The 15,739-nt window shown below is 50.7% G+C and overlaps 1 protein-coding gene across 7 annotated transcripts in view; it reads left to right on the plus strand.

The window, feature by feature from the left end:
• The window catches only part of VEPH1 (ventricular zone expressed PH domain containing 1), a 53,334-nt gene extending 38,190 nt beyond the window's left edge, over positions 1 to 15,144 (plus strand). For 6 of the 7 annotated variants that reach the window (XM_019007847.1, XM_019007848.1, XM_015638059.1 and 3 more), the window contains 5 exons: positions 3,256 to 3,395; positions 5,153 to 5,287; positions 8,733 to 8,850; positions 13,889 to 14,025; positions 14,530 to 15,144. In XM_019007847.1, coding sequence (XP_018863392.1) covers positions 3,256 to 3,395; positions 5,153 to 5,287; positions 8,733 to 8,850; positions 13,889 to 14,025; positions 14,530 to 14,766 — 767 coding nt within the window. In that variant the 3' untranslated portion in view covers positions 14,767 to 15,144. Of the gene's footprint in view, positions 1 to 3,255; positions 3,396 to 5,152; positions 5,288 to 8,732; positions 8,851 to 13,888; positions 14,026 to 14,529 lie in introns of those variants that run through there. The other variant, XM_019007851.1, reaches the window with a different exon arrangement.
• Positions 15,145 to 15,739: the final 595 nt, after the last annotated feature.

Consider the following 15,739-nt stretch of genomic DNA (forward strand, 5'->3'; position numbering starts at 1 on the left):
AGGATTGGCATTCCAGCTGGCAGGATTGGCATTCCCAATGCATCCCAGAGCTGAGGGAGGCACCAGGGACAGCAGTGTCACTGCTCAGGATGGCCACCGAGCTCCCGGCGATCCGCGTCGTCGCACCGTGGAGAAATTCCCAGTGCTGCAGGAGAGTGTTGGGAATCCTCACACACCCTGGGAGCCTCTCAGCTGCCCTGGGAGCAGCTCTGGAAACAGGCTGCTCTCCTGGTGGGCTTCACCTGGCAGCTGGGACACTCCTGTGGGTGGTGGCATCAACCAGAGCACTTGGGCTTGGATGGGGCTTGGAGCAACCTGGTGTGGGGGAAGGAAGTGGGGGTAGAACAGGATGAGCTTTAAGGCCCTTCCAACCCAGTCTGTGATTCTGTGATGATTTTATGACTTCTGAGCTTCTGGAGTGGATGTGGAGTCTGTGCTGGGTGCTCCTTGTTGGTGCCCACCCCCACTACAGCCCTGCCTTCTCCCTTGGTGCTGGTGGAACTCACTGGAGGGGAAACCTTGCCTCAGAGTCATGGCCTGCACACACAGTTAGTACTGCTAAAAACAATATAAAGCAGCATTTCTCAAAGCTGCTTGCTTTAAAAATTGCCCTCTCCTCCTATAAACGCATTTATCGTTTGCATACTTTTTGTAACCCAAACTGAAGAGGTCAGGCAAAGGAAACTGAGGAAGCTGAAAAAGCTTAAACCCCAAATTTAAAAAGTTGCATCCATTTCTTATTGGTTCCATGTTTATGCGTGGGTTTGATTCTATTTAGGAAATTTATGAGCATACTTTTACTCCTATTAACAGATTTCATTTAATGGAAAGGATTACCAATGTAAATCAAATAACACATTAATTGCTCCCAGAGCCAGTGACTCTGTACCCTCCTGGTTCAGCCCAGCATGTGGAGCTGGAATAGGTAACAATTAACAGCTCTACTGACATTCTTCTGGTTATATTTTGTTCCTCTTCCCCAGGCACAACCACTCAGTTGTGAACTTTAAAATTGCAACATACATTCCCTTGTTTCCTGTAGGAGAAAGGAGTTGTTGATATTCCCTTGGGAAGGCAGAGACTGGCCCAGAGCTGGGCTGAGAAACGTTCCTTGGCTGGAGGAACGTTTCCTTGGGGTCTTGATCAATCTTCTGGGGCATTTGGTGACTGTGTGGGGTGGGTTTGTGTCTTGGGGTGCTCTTCACATCTTCTCATGTTTTAAAATCCTTTTCTTGTGGTGCTTGGACTCTCCTGCAGAGCCAGGCTGGGCTGAGGAAGGAGGAGAACTCAGCAGACAACAAAAGGACAGGAGAAAATGTCTTAAAGTGCCAGAGGGCAGGGTCAGATGGGATATTGGGAAGGAATTCCTGGCTGGGATGGAATTCCCAGAGCAGCTGTGGATCCCTGGCAGTGCCCAAGGCCAGGCTGGACAGGGCTTGGAGCACCTGGGACAGTGGGAGGTGTCCCTGCCATGGCAGGGGTGGGATGGGATTTAAGATCCCTTCCAACCCAAACTATTCCATGATCCTGCTGACACTGGAATGCCATTCCCTGCTGTAGATGGAACCTGGCAGCTCATGGCAAGCTGCTGAAAGGTGCAGACAGCAAACATGGGTCCTCTTCACAGTGGTTTAGGGTCATTTTTAGCTAAGAGTCATTTCCCATCTTGAAACATCAACTTTTCACACACATGGCCCAAGGCCAAGCCTCCATTTCTGCTTGAGTGCATGAGTGAAGGTTTTTTTAGCATCAGTGAGGGGTCTGCAGTTCGGAGGAGCATCTGTCAACAGCCTCCTTGGAAATGTCATTGTGTGCTTTCATGTGCCCCAGGATTCAGGATGGCTCTCATTAACCCCTCTGGCTTCCCAAACTCCTCTCTTACAGTGTGAGCAGGTTTGGGTAAGAACCAGTAGGTTTGGGTAATTAAACTCAAGTTTTCCCCATAGCCACAAACCCAAGTGTGTGGATTTTATGCCATTAATCCAAGAGAAGTGGATTTCTGCCCCATTTTTCCCTGCTGGTGTGTGTTGCTCACGGGCCAGCCATGCAGGGATGTGACTCAGACTCTTCTGTCCTGGTGAGTCACCGTGGGGAGAAGGGGGAAGGAATAAAATGCTCAAAGAAAATCTCCTAACTGGAAAAAGGAGTTGTGACTTTTGAGAAAACGTGACTAAGCGGAGACGGTTTCTGAGTCTCCTGACAAGGAGAGGCTGAGGGCAGAGGCAGCCTGTGTGTCCAGCAACAAACAGCCTTGGAATGCTTGGTTTTAACATTTTCCATCTAATCAAGATGTGAATGCATAGGAGGGAAATGTAATGAACTCAGCATTTCATGTAAAAGTGTGACACGTGAGGAATGACTTTACCAGAGGTACAAAAGAATGAGTTGCCAGAACAAAGAGTCAGTGGTCAGATTGTCACTGAAAATGCAGAAAATGTAAAAGTGGGATGCTGGAATCTGCCAGAAATGCTGCAGGGAGGCCAGATGGCTCTGAGGTTGGGAGCAAAACCTCCAGAAGCTGGCAAGGGGAAACCATTTAATCATCCTTTGACAAAGCTGCTTGGGTTTGCTGAGGAAACGGCTTCACATGGACAGAGGGCAGGGATGGATGGGATGTTGGGATGGAATTCCTGCCTGGCAGGGTGGGCAGGGCCTGGCACAGGTGCCCAGAGCAGCTGGGGCTCCCCTGGATCCCTGGCAGTGCCCAAGGCCAGGCTGGACATTGGGGTTTGGAGCCCCTGGGACAGTGGGAGGTGTCCCTGCCATGGCAGGGGTGAGGCTGGGTGGGTTTTAAGATCTTCCCAAACCATTCCATGATCTATAATATTTAGCAAAAGCATCTCAAGGGCTCCATTTCCAGTTAAAAGCATCACCTCAGCAGGGATGCCACAAGTGTCAGCCCCACGTGGCTGGGGCATCATGGGGCGGGGGTTTTCCAACAAACTTTAAATAAGGGTAAGGGATGGACAGATTTGATGGATCTGGTGATCCCAAAGGCATGAGAAAACACAAGGACTATGAACAGCCTGGCTGGGCCGTGCTGCCCCTCCTGCACTTGGCAGTAAAGGGTTACTGGGTGAGATCTGAAGCACTGAATATTGAATTTCTCTCCTTTTTTAAGGGTGCAGACACATCAGTGCCCTTCCCAAATCCCAAGTGGAATGTTTTCCCACGTGGCTCTGGCAGCCCAGCATGGGCACTGAGTTTTCTCTCTGCTTTGTAGCTGATTTTCACATTCCATGGATTTCCTTGCAGACACTGGTGGGAGCTGTGTGGCAAAGCTGTTCTTCAGCTGTCCCCTGAAGGGCCACTACTGCCTGTACAGCAAATGCAGCTTCACCCTGGTGAGCCAGCAGCCTCCACTCTGGATCCACATCATGTTCCTGTTCCAGCAGGTGAGGGCCACACAAAGCAGGGCCACCCTGGGCTGCTCACTGGGACAAGAATGTTCTGTGATTAAACCCATTAAATGCCCCTCCAGCTCACAGACATTTGTGACCCTTGTGATCCCTCACAAACTCAGCTGAAGTTATTTGTGCTTTACAAGATTTTATGTTTTTGTTAAATACCCCAATTCAGACTGGCTGGGGAGATTACAAAGTCTGGGGATAAAAAAAAAAAGTGGGACCAAACCATATTGTTCTTATTCAGGCAAAACTTCCAGCAAGTCCCAGGTGCCAGGAGGTGGCAGTGGATTTTAGGGGAGCAGCACCAACCCCAAGGCTGCAGGAGGAGGCTGGAGGGGCAGAACCCACTGGGGGTTTTACTGCAGAGGTTTGGACTGAGCAGAATTTGTGAACCTGCTCAGTGCTGTTCTACACCCTTCAAATGATTTTCCTGTGTTTAGTATTGTTTCCAAGCACAGCCCAGTATCTGGACACGTGTGGAATTTCCTAACAGGTCACAAATAGTGTGAGACTAAGAGAGACCCCTACATTCACACTTGAAGGTGAAACAGGTGGGGTTTGAGTTAAAAGACAATATTCAGTTTATTAACACACACAGAGCCTTTCACTGCACTTCATCCTGTCCTAAGGCAGCCTTGGGAACACCCAGGATTTATCCAAAATGTAACACAGTGAGGAGGCTGTGCATGGAACAGCCTGAATTGCTCTGCCCTGGGTGTTTTCCTAGAAATAAATACTTTTCAAGAACACTGGTCAGTTGATTTAAAAAAAAATATTAATGGAGAGTTCTACTGTGTTTCAAAATTCCTGGATAGAAATTGGGCAATTATTAGTGCAGGACAGGAGGATTAGGCTGGATAGAAATTGGGAAATTATTAGTGCAGGACAGCAGGATTAGGCTGGATGAGTTTGCTCAGAAAGAGGAGACAGAAAGTCCATCCAGAAATCCCACATATGAAGGACATTGCCCATATTGTGAAATCCAGTAGTTGCAGTATGGAAAATCAGATTTGTTTGTGCTCTCTTATCTTGGCTCCTGCGTGGAAATGAATTCTTTAATTAAAAGATCACGGGGGAGATCCAGGAGGGGCACAAATGTTCTCTCAGCCACGGTGTACCACTGGCTTGGTGAGCAGGATACAGAGAATTTGGTGCTGTTGGAATTCCAGGATCATTCACAGAGGTGGAAAGGTGGATCCTCACTGCCCTTTGGCTCAGGGAGCTCTGGAGGTGACAGCACCCACCCCAACAAGGTGTCACCCTGTCCTGTCACATTTCAGTGCAGAATCACTGTGTAGTGATGATAAATTCACATTTCAGTGCAGAACTATTGTGTAGTCGTGATAAATTCACGTTTCAGTGCAGAATCACTGTGTAGTGATGATAAATTCACGTTTCAGTGCAGAACTATTGTGTAGTGGTGATAAATTCACGTTTCAGTGCAGAACCACTGTGTAGTGATGATAAATTCACATTTCAGTGCAGAACCACTGTGTAGGGGTCATTGCAGGTAATCCTCAGTGAGCCACACACCTCAGCATGTGCAGTGAACTTCAGAAACCCCAAAGGCACTGAGATATTTGATGCTGGATCCATTTGGGAGCCCATTGATCCATCAGAACTCCCCAGGGAGAGCTGGGCTGTGCCCTCGTTACTCTCCTGGCTGTCCCCCTGTGAGGACAAGATGCTCTTTGGGAACAGCCAAGTGAGAAAACACCTGAAATCATTTTCAATGTTTTCTCCAGAGCCTGTTTGCAGAACCTTTGTCCATACAGAGCAGCTCTGTGCAAGTCCTGAAGGCCCTGTGGGAGAAGACACAGCTCAAGGGGATGCACAGCTTTGAGACTGCCATGATCCACTCCACGTTCCCACACCAGAAGGTAAGGGGCTGCTTTCCTCACAAGGGAAAAGAGCAGAAGGACTTGGCCCCACGTTTTGGAACCTCTGCACTAACCCCAGTGAGCCTTTGCTCTGCAGAGGGCCCTCAGAGCTGTTTTGTGCTGTGCTCTGGAAGGTCCCCAGGCTGGTTCCCCACCCCTCCACCTGAACTGATCCATGTCATGAGAGCCAGGGCTGCTGCACGTGGGGCTTTTCCTGCTCACACTCTGGAGCTCTAGGCTCAGCTTAGCTGCTGCTGTGGGGTTGGGCAGAGCCTTTGGAAGTTCACCCAGTTAAACACAGCCCTGGATTTTATGGATTTAATTGCTTGTCTGCACATGTGCCATTAGTTACCCCCATCGGCTGAAGGGATTACAGCCCAAAGCTCTTTTCTGTCTCCAGGATTCCTGTGGATGCTCTTTCCAAGCTATTAATCAGCTGCTTGGAAAAGGCCACTGTAGGATTGGAAAACAAATATCTATTTATCCCTGAGCATCTCCATCCAGCTCAGTTGGATGAAATGAGTTGTCAAACATGATTTTAAAACACTCTCTCTCAGAATACTGTGGGCATGAAGATGTCTGGTGGAATAAGATTAAATTACCAAAGTTATGGCTGATTTAAAACCAGAGTTTTGTTAGGAACACCTTCTGAACTCCCAGGATAATGTGGTGAAGAAGTGGGGAGACATCTGAGAGCAGCTTTGGGGCCAGTTTTAGTTGCACACAGAGGAGTTTGAGCTGCTGCTGAATCCAGGCCTGGCTCATCCAGAGGCTTTAGAGCAGCTTTGCTGCTCAGCACAGGCTTAACTTGAGCCCCTGCCAAGCTCCACTCAGCCACAGTCAGAGCTGGTGCAGTGAGAAGAGTTTGAGGGAATAAAGAGCTTGGGGCAGAGCTGGATGGGGGGCACCAGGCACACACAGCCTGCAAAAAATCTGCCTGGAACATTCCCTGCACGACCTCCCCTTGCTTCTGTCATAATGGGAATTTGTCATCTCAGAAGTTCTTCCCATTGCTAACAGGACTTCCTGAGATTGTGAATTATTGGGCAAAATTACTGTATTTGTTAATGTTATTCCTCTGCCAGTAGTCCAGGAAGCAAAATTCTGATGTTCTGAGCAAAATTCTGAGCAAAATTCTGTGATTGCTTCATCAAGCACAGCACTTTTAATTACCAAGGGCTTGAAATGCGTTGATGTGAATGCAGCATCGACACTGTCAGCTATATTTGAGACTCAGTTTTATGCATTGTGTTCTAGCAGAGTGTGAAATGCTTTATCAGGGTGGGATGGGATCTTGGACAGGAATTCCTGGCTGGCAGGGTGGGCAGTGCCTGGCACAGGTGCCCAGAGCAGCTCTGGCTGCCCCTGGATCCCTGGCAGTGCCCAAGTGGACACAGCTTGGAGCAGCCTGGGATAGTGGAAGGTGATAAATTTTTTTCCAATCTGGATTCTAAAGCATTTTTCAAACCTGGAGAGTAATGTATGACATCAGTGCTTCCCTCCAGACTGAATTCTGAGCAATCTCTTCAGATGTGCAGCACCGTGGCGATCCCTGAGCTGCAGGGAGTACCTGGCTCACACAGAGCACGCTGTGTTTCACTGGGCAGCCTCCTCATGCCACAGAAAACATTCATTTATTTATTCATCCAGCACAGCTCGAGATGTGCCAGGAGCAAAGCACTTCCAGATGTGCATCCTCCCACATTTCCTGGGGTTCTCCAGGGCTCCTTAGCAAAGGTTTGTGCCCAGCACAGGGGGAGCTGGGCTGAGCTGTCCCGGCTCCTCTGCGGTGCCTCCTGCCGTGGCAGCAGCGAGATGGTGACTGCTTTATGAGCCCCATGTGATGCCCTCAGAGATTCCTTTGTTGCTCAGCCTTGCAAGAGCAGAATTCACATTTTTAAGCCGTGGGTCGCTCTGTTCTCCCCTTTCCTTTCGGTTCATGTGGCAGAAGGAAGGGCCACGTTGGCTCACTGAGGTTTTCAGGGTGATGGAGAAAGGGGATGAGATAAATCTCTCCTCTCCAGTTAGGCTTTTCCCTCCTGAAATAAATGTCTTGCAGATTATTTCAAGCATGGAGTGCAGAGTGGGACAGGCAGATTTCTGCACTGATGTTTCAGTGGGATTTGCTCTCTTTCAGGCTGGAGTTGCCTCGTGGCAGCCACCACCAGATTTCTTCATGGGATGGGGAAGCTCCTGGGTGCTGTGTGCAACCTCACCCCTGTGTCCTGTAATGTCCATGGGCTGCAGTGTCACTGTTTGCCCATCTTGTGTCCCCCAAGGAGCCACAGCACGAGCCACTGACCGTGCTCTGCTCCCTCTCCTTCACTCCAGCTTGTCTGGAAAGGCTGGAATTCTGCATCTCCTCCCAGCCCTGTGTGCTGGGATGGGCTGAGAGCCCTGGCAGGGGACAGGGTTCCCTCCCACTGCATAAATCCATGTTTTCCTTGGGCTGCAGGATGGTGCTGCAGCTCTGAGACCCCACACCAACACCTGGGAGGGTCTGGGGGGCTGCAGTGGCCTCGGGGCTGGCAGGGAGGGACCTGGCTGCTGTTACCTGAGCCCAGCGTTTGTTCAGGTGTGAGATCACAGCTGAGTTTGAAACAGGCTGGATAATGCAGTGGCACTGATCAGCTCCCAGGGAGGATCCTTTGCCTTTTCCTGTGCTCAGGGGTGCTCTGGCTGCTCCCTGGAGCAAGCCAAGTGTTTGTGGATGCCCAGTGCCACTGTCCTGGCTCATCCCTCCTGCCAGGGAGTGCCCAGCAGTGTCAGCAGAGCCCCTCTGGGGACTGGAACACCCCTGGGAAGGTGATAAACCATGGAATGATACCAGCTTGGAATATCACCAGGGGGGTGATGAAGCCTTGGAAATAACCTTCATCATTTAGGTTGGAAAAGCCCTCTCAGACCACTGAGTCCAACCATTCCCCAGCACTGACCCATGTCCCCAGGTGCCACATCCACAGGGTTTTAACTCCCTCCTGTGACTCCTCCACTGCCCTGGGCAGGCCTTTCCATAAAGAAATTTTCCCAGTATCCAATCTGAACGTCCCCTGGCAGAACTTGGAGCCATTTCCCCTTGTCCTATCATTTATTACTTGGAGGAAGAGCCTGACCCATTAGGGGGTTGTGCAGAGCCAGGAATTCCTCTTCCTTTTCTCCAGGCTGAGCCCCTTTCCCAGCTCCCTCAGCCTGTCCTCATCACACTCCTGTTTTGAGGTGGTTCAGCTGCTGGAAAACAGGCCAGGCCTGGCTGCTGGCAGCAGCATGGGAGAGGAAAAACAAATCCCAGCCCATGGCCAGCCTCCCACAGCCTGATCCATAATTTGTGGGTCAGCTGCTGCTGCTGCCCCACATTGCCCTGTGCAGGGACTGAGTCCCTCTGGATGTGGGGATCCCAGCAGTGCCTCCTCACCCCCTGAGCCTGGTTTCTCTCCTGCCACCCCAGGACCTGGAGAACGTTCAGATGCACCTGGAGGAAGTGAGGTTCTTTGATTTATTCGGCTACAGCGAGGAGGCAGGAGCCTGGCAGTGCTTCATGTGCAACAACCCCGAGAAGGCAACAGGTACAGAGGGGTCCTGCCCCTGTCCCTGCTGGGCTGAGGGCAGGGACTGAAGCTCACTGGTCATGCTGGGCATGGCCATGGTGGGGAAAGGGGAAAGCAAACTTTCCAGTTGCTGTTTTAATTGGAATTCTCCATTAAACTCCTCTCTGGTGGGGGAATCAGGCCCAAAGCTGATTTGGTGTGTGCTTAGAGGGACACAACCCCAAATCTGCACCCCTGGGGGGTGGGAGGGCTCTGCAGCCATCCCACAGTGTCCAGATAAAGGATTGCATCTCCTGGGCCACATCCCAGGTCCTCTGGAGCCCACCCAGCTGCCACAAGTCAGGGGTTGACAGGTTCCATGTTGGCACAGGAACAACACCTGGCTCCTGCTTCCCTCACCCTCAGAATTATCTGCTTTAATGTCATTTACTGCACATCTCCTTAGGGATGTGGTGATTAAGTCCTATAAAGGAATAATAATCCAGGTGTACTGGAAAAGAGGGTGAGTGGAGAATAGGAAGAAACAGCCTTTTCCCCAGGTATAATCTCCTGGTGCCCTGCTTTTGAAGCTTTCTGGCCCCCATCAGATCAGATCAGAGCCCTGACAGCCAGAGGAATGTCTTGTTCTCAGATGCTTTCTGCCACTCCATAAAAGTCTGACCAATTCTGGCCAAGAATTTTGACTATTTTGGCCAAGAGTTTGAATTATTGGCTGTTTCAGAGATTTATTTTAACACTTATTGTCTCTTCAGAGTGCATCAACCCCGAATTTAGGAAGTCTTGCAGGAGTGGCCCAGCTGCTGCTGCAGGCCAGGCTGTCCCTGCTCATTCCATGGGTGTTTGAGCATCTTCTCCTTCCCCAGCTCCCGTGGGACTCCAGGACCAGGAAAGAAATCCTGCCCTGAGTTAAAACTTCATCTCCACAGTGCTCTCAGTGTGGTTTCCCCAGCACATCAGGGATGTTGAGCCATGAGGAAAACGAGCCTCTTGCTTAAAATGTCAGAGCTTAATGAAATAAGTTTGGTCTGAATTTCCAAAGACATTTAACCAGCCCAGCCTTGCCTCACTGCTGCTCTCCTGGCTGTAATTGTCCTTTTCACGAGCAATTGCTCTCTTTGTCTCAGTTTAAAAGAATTTTGCAAGAAAGGCTCATTGTGAGTATCATGATTTGCTCCTGAGCTCCAAAGGCCTTTAGAAAACAAATTCCTTGAATGGGTCATGTGAAAGCTGAGGAAAGGAGCTCAGTGAAGTGAAGATTTGCAGGGAGTGAGGACTCCACCTTGGTACTGGTGCTGCAGAGCTGTGGCAGACTGGGAGACCCTGCAGGGTCTCTCTGGGCTCCTAAGAGCTGACACAAGTAAAGATTTGGAGGTCTCCTTGGTTTGGTAAGGAATTTAAAGGTTCTGAAACATCTCTTATTTTCATTCCAGAGTGGGAAAGACCCTTTGAAATCAGAAATACTTTTGAGAGGCAAGAAAGCAATTTCTTCCTCTTAGCCATGCTGTTTAGCAACCCAATTCCTGTTGAAGAAGGAATTCAGAAGCAATTTTTTTTCTATTATTGTCTGCTGGGTTTGGTTCAGGAGGGGTTTTGTTGCATTTTTTGGATGCCTGTTGCAAGATGCCATTTATCCTCCAGACTTGGGCAAGCTCTGCCTTAAAGCCCTGGCCTTGCCTTGGGTGGAATTCCCAGAGAAGCTGTGGCTGCCCTGGATCCCTGGAAGTGCCCAAGGCCAGGTTGGATGGGGCTTGGAGCACCTTGGGATGATGGAAAATGTCCTTGCCCATGGCAGGGGTGGGATGAGATATTTAAGATCCTTCTCAGCCCAAACCATTCCATGTTTCTGTGATCAGTGATTCCTGTTTGGCTGGAGCTGGGAGGGATTTGGGCTCTGGAAGCTGCTCCTGTGTGGAAAGAACCAGTTAAGCTGAAGCAAAGTGGTTGATGCACCCACAGTGACAATTACTGTAAGTTTGACTCTTTCCCATGCATTCCTCTGCTTCCAAAGCATGTCTTGTACAACCACACTTTTCCAGAGGTGCTGTTAAATCATCCTGGATTGGCTTTTCCCACAAACCCTGCTCGGCTGCCCGCAGCACGGAGGTGAACAGCAGCTCACACATCCTGTGCTCCAACCCAGCCACCAGGCTCTGGGAACACTGGAGAACATCAGGGTTCCTCCTGTGAGCACAAACTGGCTGTTGGGAGCCTCATTCCAGCACAACCCCCTGGACCGGGAGTTTGGCTTCGCCAGCTCTTGCACAAAACATTCCGCAAAACCGCTGGAGAGCCGGCGAGGGAATTGCAGCTCAGCCCTGCCTCTGGAAGCTCACAAAGACATGGCAGGGATCCCTGGGGGCTGCACAGGAGCCCTGGGCAAGGATCTGGGATTTGGGGAGAGCTGAGGGTGTTTGTGAATTCCTCTGGAAAACAGCAATTCCCTGGGAATTCCCACATCAGCTTGGGAATACATTTATCCCCCTCCTGCAGTGCCAGCTATCCGGAGAAATGAAGGAGCCCAGCTCTAATGCTCACTGGAAAATCATAAAAATTGGCATCCAGCGATGTGTTCTCTCCAGGTTTTCAGCAAAACCCAATGTGGTGATTGATGGAAGAGAGTGATTCCATATTCCCCGAGGTTAATTGCATTTATCTGCCACACATTCCATTCTTTCAAGTTCATAGGGGTTTATTATCACTGAGATCATTCATGAATTCTTGTGGAGGATTTTATGTTTCATCAAATTCAAGATTTAAAGCTTTGGGTTTTTATCTGTCTCAAGTTCATCTTGGAAGAGTTTGGAGGGGTTTTAACTTTTTATTCAGTACCCAAACTACTCAGAGCTGGATGTGTTGTAGTTCTGCAAAGAAAGCAAGATGGAAAATAGAAAATTCCAAGAAACACATCAGTGGGAACTACTTGGGGTTCAATTGGAGTCAGTATGTCTATATTAAGATGATTGAAGGAAAAATAGGTATTTCAAGACCTTTGGATATTTCATGACCTTTTCAAACTGAAAGAGGAGAGATTTAGATGAGATATTGGACAGGAATTGTTCCCTGTGAGTGAAAGCTTTCCCACCACGAGGAGATCAAGCACTGGAACAGCTTTGCCCAGAGATGTTGTGGAGGCTTTTCAAGTCCCACGTGGATAAATCCATGAGCAGCCCAGTCTGACCCCGTGGGTGACCTTGCTTGGAGCAGGAGGTTGGAGGAGAGACCCCACGAGCTCTCTTCCAGCTGAGTTATTCTGGGATTCTCTGAAGTCAACCGCAAGGAAAATAAGCAGAAGGACTTAGAAAAATATTGGAAAAGAGCTTTATTCTTATCTTGCATGAATCTCTCTCTCCTAATCAGCCCCTCAGACACGCTGGCATCGGATTCATTAGGGCCGCTTTGGAAGCTGCCATCAGAACTCCCCCCGGGCTGCTTTGTGGATACACAGCACAAGTCCTCTGGAAGCATTGCCTGTAGCCACTGGCTCCTTAAAAAGAGATCAACATTTCTTAGCAAATGCTGGGTTTGAAAGATTTTGGCCATAAAAATTCACTTTAGGCCAAAATTGCATATTCGCTTCCCTTCTCACGTTGTGCTGCTGACCACAAACTATCTCGGTATCCTCTGGGCCCTGGGCCTTTTGTGCTTCACCCCTCTCAGTTTGGTTGAAGCATGTTCCTGCTGCTCTGGAATGGGATTGGAGATGTTCCTGTGGAACCAGGAGCCAGGCAGGGAACAATATTTAACAAAATTGGCAAGTTTTTACCAAGGGGGATGCTAAAACGTGGTTCTGTCCCACTGAAGAGCGTGTGGGGAGAGGGTGCAGCCCCAAGCCAGCCTCCTGGGGAATTCAGCCCCTTTTGCAGTGGTGACATTTCCACAGGGAGAGAGAAATCCTCTGCTTTACTCTGTCCCACGCCAGGCCGGGTGCTGAGGTCGGTGCTGGCACAAAAATATCCAGGGAAGTTGTGGAGTCAGGGCTGCAGAGGCTGCGTGGAGCAGAGCACGGCCCTCTCCTGTGGTGGAAATCACAGCTGCAGCTCCCCCCTCCCGGCACTGAGGCTTTGCCAACCCCCTTTTCATTCATCCATCTCCTTCTGAGCGCTCCCAAGCTGCAGAGACAGAAATATTTACGGTCTTTCCTGAGGAAATTGCACGAGTCCACACTGCACCCCCCGCCAGCCCCGCTGCCAAGGAAAACAGCGCTGGGGGAAGAACACATCGTTCATCTCCAGCTGATGCCTTGTCTTGGCGCTGCTTTGGCCTCTTCCAGACAGGGGTGGGTGCCCAAAAAGCCATAAAGCCTTTGGCACTCCCTTGGGGGTGCTTGGGCACCCTGCTCAGCTCCATCCTCAGGAGCCACCAGGGGCACAGAGGGAAGGAAGGAAGGAAGGAAGGAAGGAAGGAAGGAGGTGCTGGGTGGACCTGGGGGCTGAGGGGTGGGAGGGAGGCCAGCCAGGGAGCACTGCCCCTCTGACAGACATGGGATGGGCTCCAAGGCAAAGATCCCATCCAGAAACATCCCTTCTCAGACTGCCTGTGCCTCGCACCGCCCTCTGGTCTGTCTGGTCCTTCGTGTCCCAGCCACCGATGTGCAGATGGAAGAGAAAGGAGAAAGAGACCCCTCGGAGATACAGGGGATTTAAACTGCCAGAGAGCAGGGTTAGCTGGGGTACTGGGAAGGAATTCCACCCTGGCAGGGTGGGCAGGCCCTGGCACAGGGGGCCCAGAGAAGCTGAGGCTGCCCCTGGATCCCTGGGAGTGCCCAAGGCCAGAAATGGTTATTGCAGGGCTGAGGAGCAGCTGTGGCGGTGGGGAGAGGTTTGGGATGGCTGAGGGAGCAGGAAAAGAGATGGAAGAGGGGTCTGAGCTGTCAGCTCCATCTGCTCAGCCTCCCCAGCAGGACAGGGCTGAGGGCTGAGCTGTGTGAAGCGAGGGCTGAGTGCTGGAGGCTGGGAAAACGAGGAAGGCAGAGCAGCCCTCCTGCAGCACGGCACGAGCCTCGGGGTGGGGAGAAGAGAGGGCAGGACTGACCCTGGCTGTGTGCTCCCCTCCCCAGGTGTGAACCAGGATGGACAGCCCCTGATGGAGGGCAAGCTGAAGGAGAAGCAGGTCCGCTGGAAGTTCATCAAGAGGTGGAAAACGCGTTATTTCACCCTGGCTGGTAACCAGCTGCTGTTCCGCAGGGGCAAATCCGTGAGTCATGGAGCACCAGCTCCTTTCCCCCTGCCCAGCTCCACCCCAGAGCCTCTCACCCCTCTGCTGTGTCCGTGGGAGCTCTCCACCCACCCAGTGCAAGGCAAGGGACACCAAGGGCAGCCCGGGTGCTGTCACTGCTGGGTCCCCAGTTTTCACAAGGCATAAAACCCACCTCGTTCCATCCCCCTGCCATGGCAGGGACACCTTCCTCTGTCCCAGGCTGCTCCAAGCCCTGTGGCCATGGACACTTCCAGGCACAGCAGCTGGTGACACTCGGGAACATCTCCACAAAGAAGGAGGAGTTCACAGAACCCCAGAGGGGTTTGGGGGCCTCAAAGCTCATCCAGCACCATCCCTGCCATGGCAGAGACACCTTCCTCTGTCCCAGGCCGCTCCAAGCCCTGTCCAGGCTGGCCTGGGACGCTGCCAGGAGCCCCCAGCTGTTTGTGAGGTGGGTGGTGGCTCCTCAGCAGGTGACCCTGCTCTGTGCCTGTGTTGCAGAAGGACGACCCCGACGAGAGCCCCATCGAGCTGAGCAAGGTGCAGAGCGTCAAAGTGGTGGCCAAGAAGCGGCGGGACCGGAGCCTGCCCCGGGCCTTCGAGATCTTCACGGACAGCAGGACCTACGTGTTGAAGGCCAAGGACGAGAAGAACGCCGAGGAGTGGCTGCAGTGCCTCAACGTGGCCGTGGCGCAGGCCCGCGAGCGCCAGAGCCGCGAGGCCACCACCTACCTGTAGCCCTGGGGCCACCAAACTGTGCCAGTGTGGCACCAGGACACGGCCACGAGGCCACCCCAGAGCCCAGGGACAGCCCCAGGGAGAGCCAGAGGGACAGGGACACCTCCAGGGATGGGAGCTCGGGGACACTGCCTGGCACAGGAGCAGCTGCCACATTCCCTGGGCAAATCCAGGGGTTTTTCCCGATGTCCTTCAAGCAGGGAATGTGCTTAGAGCCCCAACCCCTGGGTTACAAACCCAACCCCTTGACCTGAGCTGCACCAGGTCTCTGACACTGCCAGGAGAATCCCAGGAATGAGCACTTTTTGCTTTTCTTAATCAATTTGATGTAAAAAGTTATTTTTCTTTATTTAATCCCCGTGGACTTTATCCTTTTATTGTTTGTTTGTGTTCAAGCTGCTGCTTTCAGGTTTAAATGGGGAAATTTGGAATATTTTGTACTGCTGGAAAACAATTTTAAATATTTAACTTTTTGATTTTCCCTCTTTTTTCCTGCTTTTGCTCTACTTTGAATGGAATTTTTAAATGTTTTTTTTTTGTTGGTTTTTTTTTTTAATTCTTTTCTCCATTCTGTAACTTTTCAAAATTTCTGCAAATCTGGAAAATTCCCAGTTTGTTTGATTTTCTTCATTACTTTCAAATGATTCCAAAGTGGAGGAAGTGCTGCAGAAGAGACTGAAAGGAAAAGAGGAGGGCAAAAAAGGAATGAGGGATCTGCAAGTGAAGAAATGAGTTCAGAGATCATTCAAGGCTGGGTAAAAATAAAATTTGAAATTTTCCAACCTAGCAAAATGTATCTTTGGCAAAAAAATGTTTCCAGAAATGTGGGAAAATGAGGAAAAAAAGCTTTTTTTTTTTTTTTTTCAGTGGGATCTGAGGGATCAGCCAGGGTGGTTTGGTTCCTGCTCCACAGGTTTCTGGCTCAAAGGTGGGAATCTTGTCCCATGAAATGCAAAGTGTTTGTTTGTCCTTG

The sequence above is a fragment of the Parus major genome, chromosome 9 (assembly GCF_001522545.3).
Source record: "Parus major isolate Abel chromosome 9, Parus_major1.1, whole genome shotgun sequence".
Classification (NCBI taxonomy): Eukaryota; Metazoa; Chordata; class Aves; order Passeriformes; family Paridae; genus Parus; species Parus major.